The 17,347-nt window shown below is 44.1% G+C and overlaps 1 protein-coding gene across 1 annotated transcript in view; it reads right to left on the bottom strand.

Moving 5' to 3' along the window:
- The window catches only part of HYDIN (HYDIN axonemal central pair apparatus protein), a 375,746-nt gene that overhangs the window by 21,245 nt on the left and 337,154 nt on the right, over positions 1-17,347 (bottom strand). Inside the window, exons 75-81 of the mRNA XM_015443164.3 lie at positions 13,721-13,890; positions 11,045-11,243; positions 9,046-9,204; positions 6,051-6,328; positions 5,026-5,245; positions 1,799-2,011; positions 125-288 (exon numbers count right to left, since the gene is read on the bottom strand). Coding sequence (XP_015298650.3) covers positions 125-288; positions 1,799-2,011; positions 5,026-5,245; positions 6,051-6,328; positions 9,046-9,204; positions 11,045-11,243; positions 13,721-13,890 — 1,403 coding nt within the window. The remainder of the gene's footprint in view (positions 1-124; positions 289-1,798; positions 2,012-5,025; positions 5,246-6,050; positions 6,329-9,045; positions 9,205-11,044; positions 11,244-13,720; positions 13,891-17,347) is intronic.

The following is a 17,347-nucleotide window of genomic DNA, read 5'->3' as shown; positions in this document are numbered from 1 at the left end:
TCTGTCTCTGACTCCTCGAGCCCCTCAACATCCTCTAGAGGCCCTAAGTAGGGGAAGGACTGGGCTAGATGGTGAAAGTCCTCCTTTCGTCTCCCCACCCAGACCCCTAATCCCATCCCCTTACCTCTGGGGCTTGTTCAGCCAGTTGGTGATCGGCAGAAGTTCAGTGTAGGGGGTCTTACATGGCACTTCACGGTAGATACTGGCTACAGCTTTGGGGAGCTCGGAAGTCCCATGTAGAGCATACAGCCAGCCAGTCCCATCTGGGAGGGGGAAGAAGAGGGTGCCCTAAGGAGAAGAAGGATGTGATCAGAATGACACATAGCATTCTTTATTAGGTACCTATCAGGCATGTAGAGATCGAGGATTATTTGGAGGATAATGGAGGCCCTGGAAAGAAACATAATACTTTGGAAGGCATCTTGGTGATATATTTCAGGAGACAGAAAAATGTTCATATGTATCTGAGCTAGGAATCCCATCCCAGGGAGCTTACTGAAGAAAAATCTCTCCAAAGAAAAAAGTTATGTGTATATATAACAACCAGTTATAATGTTGATGAAAATTTGTAGATAAACATTCAACAAATGGAAATGTAAAACAAATTGTGGAACTCTCATTCAGTGAAATATTGGGCAGTTATTAAAAATAATTATCACAAAGACCACATAGTTAAATAGAAAAATGCGGCCGGGCGCGGTGGCTCACGCCTGTAATCCCAGCACTTTGGGAGGCCGAGACGGGCGGATCACGAGGTCAGGAGATCGAGACCATCCTGGCTAACACAGTGAAACCCCGTCTCTACTAAAAAAAAAATACAAAAAACTAGCCGGGCGAGGTGGCAGGCGCCTGTAGTCCCAGCTACTCGGGAGGCTGAGGCGGGAGAATGGCATAAACCCGGGAGGCGGAGCTTGCAGTGAGCTGAGATCCAGCCACTGCACTCCAGCCTGGGCGACAGAGCGAGACTCCATCTCAAAAAAAAAAAAAAAAAAAGAAAAATGCTAGTGCTATACTGTAAAGTGAAAGCAAACTGAATGTGTAATTTGGTATGTGATGATGACAGTTATGGCTGTATCTGAATAAGGATTGGTAGTGAAGATAGAAGAAAAAAGTTCATTTTTTTAATAGGGTGGAAGATTATGGCCACTTTTCTTTTTTTCGTTTTGTTACAGTCACCATTACGTTATTTATGCAATTAAGCGAAACATTAATTACTTGATGCTTGGTCTGGACCCCATTTCAGAACTAAGCCCCTGGCTCTACGAGAATCCCCTCTACATTAAAAAAAAAAAGAAAAAGAAAAAGAAAAAAGGAAGCCAAAACTTGATAATCTGCACAATTCCTCACTATTCCAACATGATCTGGGTGCTCCCTATCTAACATTCTCTGAGCTCTCAGCTTCCAAAATGTCTTTTTTTCTTTTTTTTTTTTTGAGACAGAGTCTCACTCTGTTGCCCAGGCTAGAGTGCAGTGGTACGATCTTGACTCACTGCAACCTCTGACTCCTGGGTTCAAGCGATTCTCCTGCCTCAGCCTTCCAAGTAGCTGGGATTACAGTTGTATGCCACCATGCCTGGCTAATTTTTGTATTTTTAGTAGAGACGGGGTTTCCCCATGTTGGCCAGGCTGGTCTTGAACTCCTGACCTCAGGCAATCCACCCTCCTCAGCCTCCCAAAGTGCTGGGATTACAGGCATGAGACACCGTGCCTGGCCCCAAAGTGTCTTTTAACCTCATTCACACAGTGCCACCTTCAACTATGCCAGGAAACCAGTGGGGGTCAGGGGACCTCAGCCTACCTGGTGCTTGCGGTTCTCCAAGTTCATGGTGCGGGGCCTGTAGGTGATCTCGTAGGGCTTGTTTTGCTGGTGGGCTTCCAGGGTGATGAACTCAGGCCCCTCCCAGTGCTCCCCCTCAAAGATGGGGTGCAGATTCCAGGTCTGGTTGGTGCGGTTTGACAGCAGAATGGTCTGCGTGTGCTTGGAGCGCACCTGGCACGTGAAATTCACCACCTGGAAGAAAGCAGGCACCTCATCTTCCATGGCACTTCCCCCTGGTCTGTCTCCAGGGCCAGAGGTATAGAATGTGTGCTGGGGAAGACTGACTTTAACAGTGCTTCCCATCATGAGTTTCAATGGGTCCGTTTCTTTTTCTTTCATTCACTCAACACCTACTTATGGGTACCATCTATGTGCTAGGCACTGTTCTTGGTGGTGGAGATGTAGCAATGAACGAAATAACAAAAATCTCTGCCCTTGAGCTGAGATTCCAGTGCAGGGAGGCAGACACACAAGTGGAAGGCAGAGCGTGCAGGATAGAAATAAGTGCCAAGGGAAAGACAAAGCAGAGGGGGTGCCAGATTGGGAGTGGGTTGGAGTTTTTACACAGTGTGATCAGGAAGGGCCTAACCGAGCATATGTATTTGATTAGAGACCAAGAAGGATGAAGCAGGGGAGACCTGGGGAAGAGCCTGAGTCAGCCTGAGTGTAACTGGCAAAGGAAATGCCAGTTACAAAGCTCCTGGTTTTGACAAAAGGCAAGAAGGCCAGTGTGGCAAATGTGAAGTGAGTGAGGGGGAGATAAAGTGACAGGGGACAGCGCACAGGGCCTTGGAGTCATGGTAGAGACTTTTTTTTTAAATTGAAAAAGGAGGACTTACGAGTGTTTTGAGTAGAGTGACCTGATCTGATCTATGCTCTAACAGAATGGCTCTAGATGCTTAGAAGGGACAGAGGAAGAGAGACGAACTAGAAGACACTTGCAATAGGCCAGATGGGGGTCGACAGTGGCTTGGGTGGCACTGGTAGCACTGGGGATGGTGGAAAGTGGGTATATTCCAGTTGTACTTGGAAGAGCCAATAACATTTACTGCTGTATGGTATCTTGGGTGTAAGTGGAAGAAGGTTCAAGAATGACACCCAAGTTTTTAGTCTGAGCAATGAGCAGAATGGAGATGCTCTTCACTGATGTGGGGTTGACTGTGGGAGAGGCAGGTTTCAGGGAGAGATCAGGAACTCAGGTTTCATACATGTTAAATTTGAGATGCCTATGAGTCAAGCAGGAAGTAGAATTTACAAATCTGGGGTTCAAGGGAAGAGTCCAGGCTGGAGATAAAGATTTGGGAGTTATCAGTATAGCAATTTCATTCTTGTCGTTACTGTTGTTGTTTTGTAGAGGTGGGGTCTCACTATGTTGCCCAGGCTGGTCGTGAACTCCTGGGCTCAAGTGATGCTCCTGCCTCGGCCTCCCAAAGTGCTGGGATTATAGGCACGAGCTACTGTGTCCAGCCTAACAGTGTTTTTTTTTAAGGCCAAGAAACTGGCTGAAATCAACAAGAAATGATTGTATGTAGAAGAAAGAAAGAATCTAAGGACTAGCTCTTGACTGACAAACTCCAATGTTAAGAAAAATCAGAAGGCCAGGCTTGGTGGCTCATGCCTGTAATCCCAGCACTTTGGGAGGCCAAGGTGAGTGGATCGCCTGAGGTCAGGAGTTTGAGACCAACCTGGCCAACATGGCAAAACCCTGTCTCTACTAAGAATACCAAAATTAGCTAGGTGTGGTGGTGGTGGCCCATAATTCCAGTTACTTAGGAGCTGAGGCAGGAGAATCACTTGAGCCTGGGAGGCAGAAGTTGCAGTGAGCCGAGATCATGCCACTGCACTCCAGCGCGGGCAACAGAGTGAGACTCTGTCTCAGAAAAACAAAAACAAAAAACAAACAGAAGATGAGAAGGAGAAGCCGGTGAGTAGGAAGAAACCCAGGAGAGAGTGGTGTGCTGGAGCCAAGTGAAGGAAGTGTTTGCAGGAGGAGGAACGGGTTTATGGTGTCAAATGCTCCCCATAGTTCAAGAAAGAACTGGCCATTGAATTTAACAATGTGAACAGTGTGGTATTGGCATAAAGATGGTCAAATAGATCAATGGATGAGAACAGAACCCACATATATATGATCAATTGTCATTTACAATCAATGACAAAGGTGTCAAGGCAATTCAGGAGAGAAAAGAGTCTTTCAACAAGTGGTACTGGAACAATTGGACATCCATGCACAAAATTTTTTTTGATCCATATCTCACACTATATACAGAAATTAACTCCGAATAGACTGAAGACCTAAACACAAAACTTATGTTCGGAGTATACAAAGAGCTCTCGAAACTTTAATAAGAAGACCAATGACCTAATTAAAAATAAACAGAAGATTTGAACAGACACTTCAACTAAGATAATACAGGGCTGGCAAATAAGTGCTAGAAAAGTTGCTTAACATCATTAGTCATTAGGAAAATAAAGCCTCCATGAGAGACCCTACATACCAATTAGGATAGCTGAAATTTAAAAAACTGACTATCAACTGTTGACAAGGATGTGAAGTAAGTGGAGATGTCAGACATTGCTGGTGGCATTGCAAAAGGACACGACTGCTTTGGAAAACAGTTTGGCAGTTTCTTACCAAGGTAAACATCTGCCTATCACATGACCCAGCCATTCCACAACTGGGTCTTTATCCAAGAGAAATGAAAGTGTATGTTCCTGCTGAGACTTATAAATACAAGTTGATAGCATACTGTATGTTTCCATTCATATAACATTGTTTAACAAAATTACAGACAGGGAGATTGGGTCTCATTTCTCCCATAAGCAGTGTTGCCAGGTAACACAGCAGACGGTTCAGTTAGGTGTCCAGTAACAAGGCTAGCAGAGGGATATACCAAGGCCTTTTGTTTTAAAACCACAGAAAAGGAGAAAGGTGTTAATGCTTTACTCATAGATCTTGGAATTTGACCTAGCCAGTGATGTCAAAGCAGGCTTCCTAGAGAATGTAATGCTTCAGATGAGAGCTGAAGAATGGAAAGGAATAAACCAAATGAAGAGGGGAGAATGAATATTCCAGCAGTGGAAACGATGTATTCGCAGGCCTCGTGGAGGGAGGGGGCAGGCCTGCATGTTTGAAGGAGGCCCAGCTGAGTTCACTTGCTGGGGTCACTCCTGCCACGGGGCCACCCCGGGCAGCACCTACTAACCTCTTTTATTGAAGGTGGTCCCACGCAGACTCCAGACAGGGTTAGGCTCAGAGGACTGCCTCCCTGGATGAAGCAGAGAATGTTTTTACAAAGGCTCTCCTTTCCCATCTCGGTGGGATGGTAGGTCACTTCGAAAGAAACCTCCATGCCTGAGGTAATATAGCCTTCTTCTGGGCTAATGGAGAAATTAGGCTCAAATTTTTTGACGTCCCATTTAAACCTTTTCCAAGACAAAAGAAGACAAGAAAGAGAGTTTATGGATGTTGTAACGGTGTCCTCAATGCTACTGAGAACAAGAAACTCTGCCTGGGCTGTGAGGTTCATCTCCCTGAGTCTATCCTAGACCTAGGAGGAGAAATATCTGCCGGACAGAGCAGAAGCACTGGGGAAGGTGGGTCAAGGTCACTCCCTGGGTAGGTGGACTTCACTCCCTTGCAGAGCTGAGCCAAGGGCAGGAAGTGGCTGCATCTTATTATCCACGAGTGACACATCAGGGAACATAGGTATCAACACGCATACACATGTGTTGCGTACTTAAGGTCACACAGCTAGGAAGCGGCTGGGCTAGAACAGAAACCCTTCTGGGACTGTGGCCTTAACTGTCCCCTGCCCTGCCTCTTGGTTCAGATCCTGGATGGTGGCGACAATCCCTTCCTGTGAGAGTTGCCTCTGTTCTGGGTGGCACTGGTATCCCATGGCCCCTCTGTGGTTGGGCCCTCGCTTATCTGTGAAATGCGTTGGTAGCAGCCTTGGTCTCATAGAACCGTAGTTGGATTATGACGTGTGCCATGTCAAGGCATGAAACAGGCATTGAGAAAATATCTTCTGTTATCTCAATTGTAGTAATCATAGTAGCAGCAATCACCCCAGTGAGGCCACTGCTGTCACATCTTGAGGGAAGCAGGGGGACGTAGAAGGGAGAGGACAGAAGTAAAAAGCGACTGCTCTTACAGAACAAGTCCAGGGCAGGTACAGGGACAGGGGCCTCTGCTGCAGCCTTCGGGTGGGAGGCACCGCTCCCCTACCTGGCACCCACGTCGCCTGTGTTCAACATGAGGATGCGACGCGTGGCTTGTGTCTGATACACCACAGGTCCGAAGGGAATATGTTCCTGGTCCAGCGAGATCTCCAGGGCCTGGCAGCAGCCGCTAAGGAGGAAGAGGGGGCGCAGGAGCCCCATGCATTCCATGAACACTTCCTCAGAGAAGGGAGGGACACGCTTCTTCGGGGCAAAGCTGACTTCCAGTTTGCAGACTTCTCTGGGCTTCAGTGTGATGTTGTGGAAGGGCACCAAGGTGAGGACCTGAATAAAACAGCACCCAGAGTCAGCAGCTGAGGGTGGGAGGCCCCTAAGGCTTTAGTTCCCAGAGGTCTTGCTGCTGGGATTGGAACAGGGGTCAGATCTCGCTCCTGCTCTCCCATCAGCTGTGTATGCTTTGGTAAATTACTTAAACTTTCTGCGACTTACTCTATGTTGAAGATTAATATCATTTCCCTTTCCTGACTCTTTCCTAACTTACTTTGTGCATTTCCTTCTTTCTTCCTCCTCCCTGATAAAGGAAATAGTAATGGGAAATAAGAAACACTTAGAGCTCTGGCATTTCTCAAGGAGTATTCCCTGCCTCAGTTTCCCTGTGTGGTTGTTAAAATGCAGATTCTGGCTGGGTGCCGTGGCTCATGCCTCTAATCCCAGCACTTTGGGAGGCCAAGGCGGGTGGATCACTTGAGGTCAGGAGCTCGACAACAGCCTGGCCAACATGGCGAAAACCCATCTCTTCTAAAAATACAAAAATTAGCCGGGCTTTGTGGTGCATGCCTGTAATCCCAGCTACTCAGGAGGCTGAGGCAGGAGAATTGCTTGAACCCGGGAGGTGGAGATTGCAGTGAGCTGAGATCGCACCATTGCACTCCAGCCTGGGCGACAAAGTGAAACTCCAACTCAAACAAACAAACAAAAAAAGCAAAAAAAAAAAAAAAGCAAAAAAAAAAAAAAACAAAAAACAGCAGATTCCTGGATCCTGCCCCAGACCAACTGAATCAGAGTCTCTGGTCAGGGCAGGGGTGGGGGGGCCTGGAATCTGCATATTCAAAAGTTCCCCAGGTGACTCATGTATTCTAAAATCAAGGACCACTGTACGAATTTGTTCAGCTTTCTCTTCCCTCTAGTTCTGGTAAAAATCAAATCCAAGTCAGCTTTAAGGAGGTCAATTCCCTTTTCATCCGGAAGCTCTCTTTGGTACAGAGGACTGAGCAGTCACCAGTGAGTGGACGGTGGCAGCAGGGAGTGAGATGATGGGCTGCGGAGCTGTGACAGGAAAGTCACCTTAGAGACTTCTCCAACATGATGTGGGAAGCTAGCCTCAGGGTGTTGGCGCCAGCATGGGGCACTCTGGCAGCTTTAATCTGACCTGCTGAAGAGGCAGACTTGGTATGGCCAAACTATTAGGGACCCTGACATGCTGGAACCAAGGACTTTAATTTGGATTACTAAGGAAAGAGAAGCAACAAGTCTTCCCCATCTTGCCCGGATGGCAAAGTAGGGAACATGGGGTACTGGAATGAGACGCCCACAGGGTCTCTTACCTTGGCTGGCCTCTCACAGCCAGTTTCTCTGTACCCTGCAATCCCCAGATGGCCCACAGTGCTCTTTCCATATGGAGTTCTATCTAGTTTTCAAGTGTATATACCTTTGCCCACGAGGAACGCCCCTTCCTAACCTGTCGAGGGACACCTCTTCACACTGTAAAGTTCAGTACAGGCCCCTCTCCACGGGAAGCCTTCTGTCATCCCCCAAACCCTCCTCTGAGCAGCCCTGATCCTGATTCACACTCTGCCTCTGTAGATTCTGTGCTGCCCTGGGGCTATTTATATGTCTGTGACCCTCAAGGACTGAGATCTCCACCAGACCAAGGTCTATGTCATATTCACCTTTTATTCCTAACACCTAGCATGTATTACTGAGTAAGTGTAAGAATGAACTGCATGAAGGAATGGATGCAGTCTGGTCTTGGAATCAAACATATCTGGTGCATTTCCAAGGGTCATGCAAAGACTAATGACTGTAAGATGAGTAGCTAGCAGCCAGGACTGGTAGCTTCTATGTTCAGGGAACTTGAGGAAGTAGACTTGACAATAAACATGCTTTTCTCTCACTGCTGGTGGCTGTGCAAAGTGAGATAATCTTTCAGGGAGCAGACTGGCCATGCATATTGAAACACACTTTCCCTTTTGACACAATAAGTCCACTTCCAGGAAGGTGTGTGTGTGTGTGTGTGGGGGGGGGGAATATATATATATATATATATATATGTGTGTGTGTGTGTGTGTGTGTGTATATATTTTTTTTTTCTTTCTTTTTGAGATGGAGTCTTGCTCTGTTGTCCAGGCTGAAGTGCCATGGTGTGATCTCAGCTCACTGCAACTTCCACCTCCTGGGTTCGAGCAGTTCTCCGTCTCAGCCTCCCGAATAGCTGGAATTACAGGCACCCATCACCATGCCTGGCTAATTTTTTGTATTTTTAGTAGAGACAGGGTTTCACTATCTTGGCCAGGCTAGTCTTGGACTCCTGACCTTGTGATCCACCTGCCTTGGCCTTCCAAAGTGTTGGGATTACAGGTGTGAGCCACTGAGCCCAGTGTAGGAATGTATCTTAAGCACAGAGTCATGGATGCACACAAAGGCTTAAGGAGAAACACCTGAAATGAACAAAAATAGAGAACTGGCCTGTCTACACAATGGAGATGTAAATAAACAAATGACAATGAATGACATGGAAAACGAAATGAAAATGCAAAATGAAAATAATGTTCATTTTCACAAAAACAGTATGGGACTAGTGCACCGTGTAAGGCCCTATACTGTTTTTGTGAAAATGAACAGACGGAGCACAGGGAAGGCTCTTAGAATGGTCTGGCACGTTACAGATGCACAAGAAATGTGAGCTGCTTGTGTTGCCAGCATGGCCATCCTCATCATCAGGGAGCATGAAGGGGCCCCTAGGAGCCCCTCTGAGCACCAACCTTGGGTTCCTGGAGTTCTGGAATTGAGAACAGAATGGACTGGTTAAATGTGAGCTGGGCCAGGCTGTTGTTCATGATGGAAACTGTTCTTTTCACAACCTGCCCTGGTAGGACAGCTCCCAACTTCACAATCCTGTTGGGTGGATCTAGGACTAAAATCTGTAGGACAAGAAAGAGTAGGAAGAAGAGTTCATTAGTTAAAGAGAAAAATAAACATTATATGTCTTCTCTGGTGAGGCAAGGGTGGTTCCTTCTCTTTCTGTGCCCTCACTTCTTCATATTGGGTGGGCATTTCCCTGCTCAATAAGCATTTAAGTGCCTAAAGTACCCACTGAACTACTCATCACACAATTATACAAGTACAACTGGGTTAAAATATACGTAGGAAAATCTCAGGGCACCTTGAGAGCATATTACAGGGGGCTGAAACTAGACTAGGGGGCTCAGGGGGCCTTTCTGAAGATGGCATGTGTACATTGAGAGCTAAAGAAAGGTATGAGCTAGTCAATTTCAGCCAGAGTGAGTGTGGAATTGGGGAACAACCTAAGGCAGGGAGACAACCTGTGGCCAGGCCCTGAGCCAGAGGGAGTGGCCCAGTCAAGGCCTGAGGCTGGGAGCTAGGACCTGAGAAGACAACTTTAGAGAGGTGGTCAGGTCTTGCAAGGCCTTGTAGGCCATTGCTGAGTGAGAAGTGGGAGACGGGGCTTCATTCTGGGAGCAATGGGAAGTCAGTGAAGTATGGAGTGTTTGTGAGAGAGCTCTGGCTCCTTTATGGAGAATGGGCTTGAAGAGGGCAAGAAAGAAAGCAGGAGGGAGAGATGATGGTTGTTGGATTAGAACAGCAGCAATAGAGGCAGAGAAAAGTAGTTATGCTTCCAAGTCCTTAGGTAAGACACTGATTAAAATGGTGCCTGGGTCAGGCCAAGGCCAGGCTGAGCCTGCTCTGCAGAATGGCCCTGACCCACAATGGGCAGCACCCCCTGGTTACTGTCATGTGGTCAGTCACTAAACTGCACCCCTCCACTCAACTATCTTTAAACCCAGCCACATGTTTCTATTTTGTTTAAAAAGGCAAGAGAGTCTCTCCCACTAGTCATGAGCTCTTGGATGTCTAAGAACATGTGTAAGTCACTTCTGCATCTTCCCAAAATATCCAATACATAATGGGTGCTAAATAAACAAGTGAAAGACCAATAGGCAAATGAATGAATCAATGGCATCAGAAGAGACCTTGTCTCTGGCTTGGGTCTAGACACATGAGTTGGCAATGTCCTGTTGCTCCTATGGCTTGATGGGAAGGCTGCTGGGAATACATCCCTCCCCTGGTTGCCGAAATATGCTATGCATTCTTGAAAGTCTTGTAAAGATTTCAGTCTTGCAAAACCTTCTATTACAGTACAGATAATCCCACCAGACAAGCACCTTACATGTTTACTAGATATGAGAAGGAAATGAATGAGCAGCAGAATATGACCATTCCCTTTCTATCCAGAGTGCCTGGGTAAAAGGAATGCCTTGAACCAAATATCCAGGGATCTGTGGCTGGCTGGAGAATGCTAATCAATGCGGTGTTAAGGAAAGATGTTCCATCACTGAAACACATGTCTGTGTACATTGCTTAAAAACGTTATTTATTAAACCTGAAAACAAACATGCACTGATGCAGAAGGAAAAGGATATACTTGGGGTACTGAGTCTGAAAGTCTCAAATTTCTCCAAGAAAAAGAATATTTCTCTAGTGTCTGTGATTACCTGTCTCCTTTGATACAGTAAAGTATGGTATTGAATAAGATCTATGACTCAGTGAGTCTGATCTGACGATTTGCCCCTTTGTGTTATTAGGAACATCATCTCAGTGGGACTGGCTGACCTCCAACAGAGCAGCCTGGGGCAGAGAAGCAGAGCGGCTGGAGGGGGGAAGGGGTTCTGGGGGGCAAAGAAGGTTGAGAAGGGTAGAAAGGAGGGTGCCACACCTGAAGGCCTCCCGACTGTCTGTTACCTTCATTTCAGTACCCTTCCCTTTGATTTCGACCGTTTGTTGTGAGAGCCCATTGATTTCAAAGGGGATGAGTTCTTGATAGTTGATACTTTCTCGAGGATAAAAAGTTATCGGAATCTCCAGTGTGTTTCCTGGCTTTACCACATCAACACGGCAGTTCACCTCGAGATGAGTGGTGTTGGTGTACAGACAATCTATGCTGCAGAAAATCAAGACGAACAGGCGTAAGCTCCAAGAAGTCTGACCCAGAGGGGCAGATGCCATCTCCTTGTCTCTTTGGGCTGGATACTGATGGGTTTCCTGCCCTGCTGTCCTAGAGTCACATAAGTCATTTAAGAGCTGGAAGGGAGGTTAGCAATGACCCAGCCCACACTCTCTTAGGCACAACCAAGTTGCTCCAAGTCACATCCTGAGACCCTGGCTGAACTGGGTTTCAAACTCAAGGCTCATCACCCTTTGCCCAATATTCTTCACTAACAGTTCTCTATTTCTTTCTTTTTTTCTTTTTTTTTTTGGAGACAGAGTCTCACTCTGTCACCCAGGCTGGAATGCAGTGGCATGATCTCAACTCACTGCAACCTCTGCCTCCCAGGTTCAAACGATTCTCCTGCCTCCGCCTCCTGAGTAGCTGGGATTATAGGTGTGTGCCACTGTGCCCAACTAATTTTTGTATTTTTAGTAGAGACGGGGTTTCACCATGTTGGCCAGGCTGGTCTTGAACTTCTGACCTCAGGTGATCCACCCACCTCGGCCTCCCAAAGTGCTGGGATTACAGGCGTGAGCCATGGCGCCCAGCCTGATTCTCCATTTCTTGATCATGCATCTCATGGTTTTATACATGAGGGTTTTGTACCCTCTCATAAGAAGGAAGTGCTTCCAGAAGTAATTGGGTGACAAAGCACAGTAGGGAGGAGTATATGTTCTAGAGTCAGGCAGAGAGGAGTCTGGATCCAGGCTCTATCACTGATTACCCAAAGGATCTCACAAGAGTTATGTAGCCCACATGGGTCTCTGTTTTCTTATCTGCAAAATGGGGGTAGTGATCACCATTTCTTAGGGCTATTGTGAGGATTAAATGAGATAAAGTGACTGAAACAGTCATTAAATAGGGTGCAGAGGAAATATTCCATAAAGTGAGCTACTATTATTATGACTCATTGTTCAAATAGAAGGGGTCTTAAAAGAGCACGTCCACCCTGCTCCACACGTGGGTAGGAAGGCACTAGGCCTCTCCATTACAACCTCTCCTTGTCTGCCTTACAGTCTGTAGAGAAGGAGTCTAGCTAGGCCAACATATAGAGCTCAATACCTTAAGCAAAGTAAGACTGAGATTACATTAAACATGCAAGGAGTATAGATAGATAAGATTTAAAATTAGTATTTCAAATTACATGACACACTTATGATTTAATATTCAGGGTACTAACAATAACAGCAGCAGCAGCAGCAACTAACAATAATTGGGCATTTCTTATGTTCCAGGCAGTGTTCTAAGCACTGTTCCTAGGTGAATTAATTTAATCATCCTAATAGTCTTATACAGATGGTATTATTATTATTATTTTTTTGAGACAGAGTCTCGCTCTGTCACCCAGGCTGGAGTGCAGTGGCATGATCTCGGCTCACTGCAAGCTCCGCCTCCTGGGTTCATGCCATTCTCCTGCCTCAGCCTCCCGAGTAGCTGGGACTACAGGTGCCTGCCACCATGCCCAGCTAATTTTTTGTATTTTTAGTAGAGACGAGGTTTTACTGTGTTAGCTAGGATGGTCTCGGTCTCCTGACCTCGTGATCCGTCTGCCTTGGCCTCCCAAAGTGCTGGGATTACAGGCGTGAGCCACCGCGCCCGGTCATAGACAGTATTATTATGACTACCACTTCAGGCAAGGAGACAGAGGCGCAGAGAGTTTTAAAAATTTGCCCAAGGTCACACAACTAGGGAAGAGTTAAAATTTGAACTTAGATCTGTGCTATCCAATATGGTGGCCACTAGACACTTGCAGTTATTAAAATTAACATTAATTAAAATAAAATAAAAAATCAATTCTTTAGTTCCACTAGCCACATTTTAAGTGCTCTGAAGCCACATTCAGCTATAGGCCACCATGTTCGACAATGCAATAATACAACATTTTCATCATTATGGAAAATTCTCTAAAGTACTGATAGACAGATTTGAGTAAACATAGGTCTTTGGGCCAGCCCTTAGAGATTCTATCTCATTAGGTCTTGAATGGGGCCCAGAACCTTGGACTAGAACATCCCACACAGGGATGGTGCTGAGAGGCTAGATTTGAATCAGAAAGCTTAGGCTCAGTACAGGTCTGCTATTTACTGCAAAGCCACTGGCCAGAGAAATTTACCTTTTAACTCTTCAAACCTCAGTTTCCAAGTCTATCACATGAGAAAATAAATGGAAGTCATAAAAGCTCTCACTAGATCATTTGGAATTGCTCTACGTACTTCACAAAGAAGATTTTTAGCAGGGTAGCTCATGGCTATCCAAGTATTAGTTTTACTTGTGGGGACAGGGACCCAGGATTCATACCCACTTATGTTTGACTCTTTCCCATAATCATTTTTTTTTTTTTTTGTCTTGGCAGGGCTTCACCTGTGTGGAGTCTGTAGGGCCCACAAGCAGTTGCAGAATCATCTGGAGGCTCTGGGAAGCCTGCTTACCTCATAGGTGTTTCTTCCTTGTTGGTAATTACCAGGGTTTGTTTGTATGGGGGCATCCCAGCTTGATAGATAAAGCAGGTCCCAAAGTTGTAGCTGGTAAAGGAGAAATGGATAGCCGGGCTCACAGCACAGCCTGAGATGCTGCACACAAATGTTGGACCATGGCTGATCTGTGGGGAGGAAATGGCAGGGGGATCATAATTAGAAGAAGTAGGAGGCGAGGGCTCTTAAGTCCTCAGGTTAAGCTGGAAAGCAGTTGGTGCTTTAATACAGGTCTCAGGGTGCCATTTCCAGAGATTCTGATTTAGTAGGTTAGAAGCTTGTGTATTGAAGAAAAGTTCCTCTGTAATCAGGCCCTACATTGCCTCCCACTTTGCTCTTGCAGCAATGATTCAGCTTGAAGGTCCAGGGGCATACCAGGCACTGCTAGTTACTACCCAACATCCACTCCCCATTGCTTCCTTCCTAGCAGGACTCTGATTGGATGCCAATGTGCCTAGGTGCAAATGCTTCATTTTACACCTTCCTTTAAAGCTCAGGATGGCCATCAGACATAGTTCCAGTCATTGAGATGTAAACAGAAGAGGACAAGAGGGTGTTCTATCTTAAATAAAGAGGCAAAGCCTTGCTGGGGAAGTTCTTTGCCTTCACGCTCTTCCCCTTTCTTTTCATTCTGAATGCACACATAGGACGTCAGGTAAAATGGTCATCTTGTGACCAGGAGATGACAAGAAGGAGAACAAGGCTAATATGCCAAGGACGAAAGAGTGGAAAGATGGAAAGAGCACAGGTCATCATCTGGACTCTCAATCACAAGGTAATATGTGACTCATTGGCACATGAACTTAATTTGCTCTTCACAAACTCCTCACAATGTGAATTCTCACAAATTGATAATTGATTTCAAATAAATTATCTATTATTCATTCTAAGCATCATTAGAATAAACATTATTAGAATAAACATTCATTTTAAACATTAGAATAAGTCAGCAGTCATTGGTACAAGCTATCATAAACAACTTTATAAATTTAAAAACATTTTCTTATTCAAAGCTTTTATTTTCTTTTTCTTTTCTTTCAACTTTTAAGTTCAGGGGTACATGTGCAGGATATGCAGGTTTGTTACATAGGTAAATGTCCAAGGCTTTTAAAGTGTTTACATTTTGTGGCTGATTCAATGAAAAGGATGTAAATTTATCACCTTCAACTCTTCTGCCAACCAGAGTAGAAAGATCTTGTAACATGTTATATTTCTGTTTGCTCTAAGAAATGTAAGTTCTGAAAAAGTTCTCAAAAGGAATAGGTCCCTTCTGAAGCCACAAACTGGGCTTTTCTCAGAGAAGATGGCTGTGACTTTGCTGCTGAGTTCCACTGGAGCTTCCTGAACTCTCAATGGCCAGTGACACACCTTGGAATTTTTCATGGCTTGAACGTTTGTCTCCTCCAAAACTCATGCTGAAATTTAGTTGCCATTGTGATGGTATTGGGAAGTGGGACCTTTAAGAAGTGATTGGTCATGAGGGCTCGCCCTCATGAATGGACTTCTGCCATCATCGTAGGAGTGGGTTTGCTATGGCAGGAATAAGTTCACTCCTCCTTGCTCTCTCTCTCTCTTCCTCTCTCTCTCTTCCTCCTGTCCCACCCCCGACCTTTCTTCCCCCAACCATTGCCCTTTCATCATGTGATGCCATCTGCCACGTTATGATGCAGCCATAAGGCCCTCACCAGATGCTGGCAACTTGATATTGGACTTCCCAGGGTCCAGAACCATGAGCCTAAACATTTCTATTCATCATAAATTACCCAGTCTCAGGTATTCTGTTATAGAAGCACAAAACAGATGAAGACAGGTTCTAGTGGTTTTACCCCCATCTTTCTATCACCTTCTTCCTGAGGATTTGATAAGGATGATGTGTTAGGCTGGGCATCCCAAATTTCTTTCCATTGTAGTTGAAGAACATACTTTGCATGATTTCAATCCTTTTAATTTATTGAGGTATGTTTTATGACCTAATATCTGGCCAATCCTGGACAATGTTCCAAGTTCACTTGAAAAGAATGTCTATTCTCCTGTTGTTAGATGAAATGTTCTGTATATGTCTGTTAGGCCTAGAGCTTTCATAGTGCTGTTCAAGTCTTCTTATTTCCTTGCTGACCTTCTGTCTAGTTATACCCATTGTTTAAAACTAGGTATTGAAATCTCCAACTATGATTGTTGAATTGTTTATTTCTTCCTTCAATTCTGTCTGTTTTGTTTCATGTATTTTGGGACTCTCTTGTTACATGCATGTTTATAATTGCTATGATTTCTTGATGGAGTGATCCTTTTATCATTATAAAATTATTTATCTCTAAGAATAATTTTTGATCATTATAAAATGTCTTTATTTATCTCTAGGAATAGTTTTTGTCTATAAGTCTATTTTGTTTGACATTAGCATAGGTACTCTAGCTCTTGTTGGCTATTATTTAAATAAAGGATATTTATTTTTCTATCCTTTTACTTTAAATCTATTTGTGTCTTTGAATCCAAAGTGAGTCTTTTGTAGACAGCACATAGTTGGATCATGATTTTTCCCATTATTCTGCCAATTTTTATCTTTTTATTGAAGAGTTTAACTCATTTAAATTTAATGTAATTACTGACAAGGTAAAATTTATGTCTTTTTTCTATTTGCTTTCTATATATCTTATATCTTTTTAAAAAAATTACTAGCCAATCATGCCTTTTTTATTCTTCTATTCCTCCATTACTGCCTTCTTTTGTGTTAAATAGATATTTTCTAGTGTACCATTTAAGTTCCCTTGTCATTTGTTTTACTATATTCTTTTGAGTTGTTGTATTAGTCATTGCAAGGAAGATTACAATTAACATCTACATTTATAACAATCTAGTTTGAGTTAATAACAACTTAATTTCAATAATAGGCAAAACTTTGCTCTTATATAGCTCTGTTACTTCCTCTTTCTTTGTGCTATTACCACACAAATTGCATCTTTACATTAAGCCCACTAATACAGATTTATAGTTATTGCTATATGCAATTGTCTTTTAAATCAGATAGAAAAAGTTATAAATAAAAAAATATATTTATACTGATTTTATATAATCTATGCAGTTACCTTTACTGGTGCTCTATATTTCTTCATGTAGATTTGAGTTATCCTTTAGTGTCTTTTCATTTCAGTCTGAAGGATTCCCTTTATTATTTCTTATAGGCCAGTCTGCTAGTGATGAATTCTTTCAGATTTTATTTGTCTGAGAGTGTCCTGGTTTAGTTCCCCCAAATTGGCAGAATAATGGGAACTATTTAGAAATAGTTTTACTAGATATAAAATTCTTTGTTGATAACTTTTTTTTCTTTCAGCACATTGAATATGTCATCACACTGTCTTCAGGTCTCCAAAGTTTCTAATGAGAAACCAGCTGTTAATCCTTCTGCCTTCCAGATGATGTGTCTTTGTCTTTCAACAGTTTGGTAATGATGTGTCTAGGTATGGATTTTTTGGAGTTTATCCTGCTTGGAATTTATTGAACTTTCTGGATATTTAATTGATTTCATTAAATTTGGGAAGTTTTAGGGTGTTATTTCTTGAAATAGTCTTTCTCTTATTTTCCTTCTTC

Source organism: Macaca fascicularis, chromosome 20 (assembly GCF_037993035.2).
Source record: "Macaca fascicularis isolate 582-1 chromosome 20, T2T-MFA8v1.1".
NCBI lineage: Eukaryota > Metazoa > Chordata > Mammalia > Primates > Cercopithecidae > Macaca > Macaca fascicularis.
This window is presented reverse-complemented; position numbering and strand designations above follow the sequence as displayed.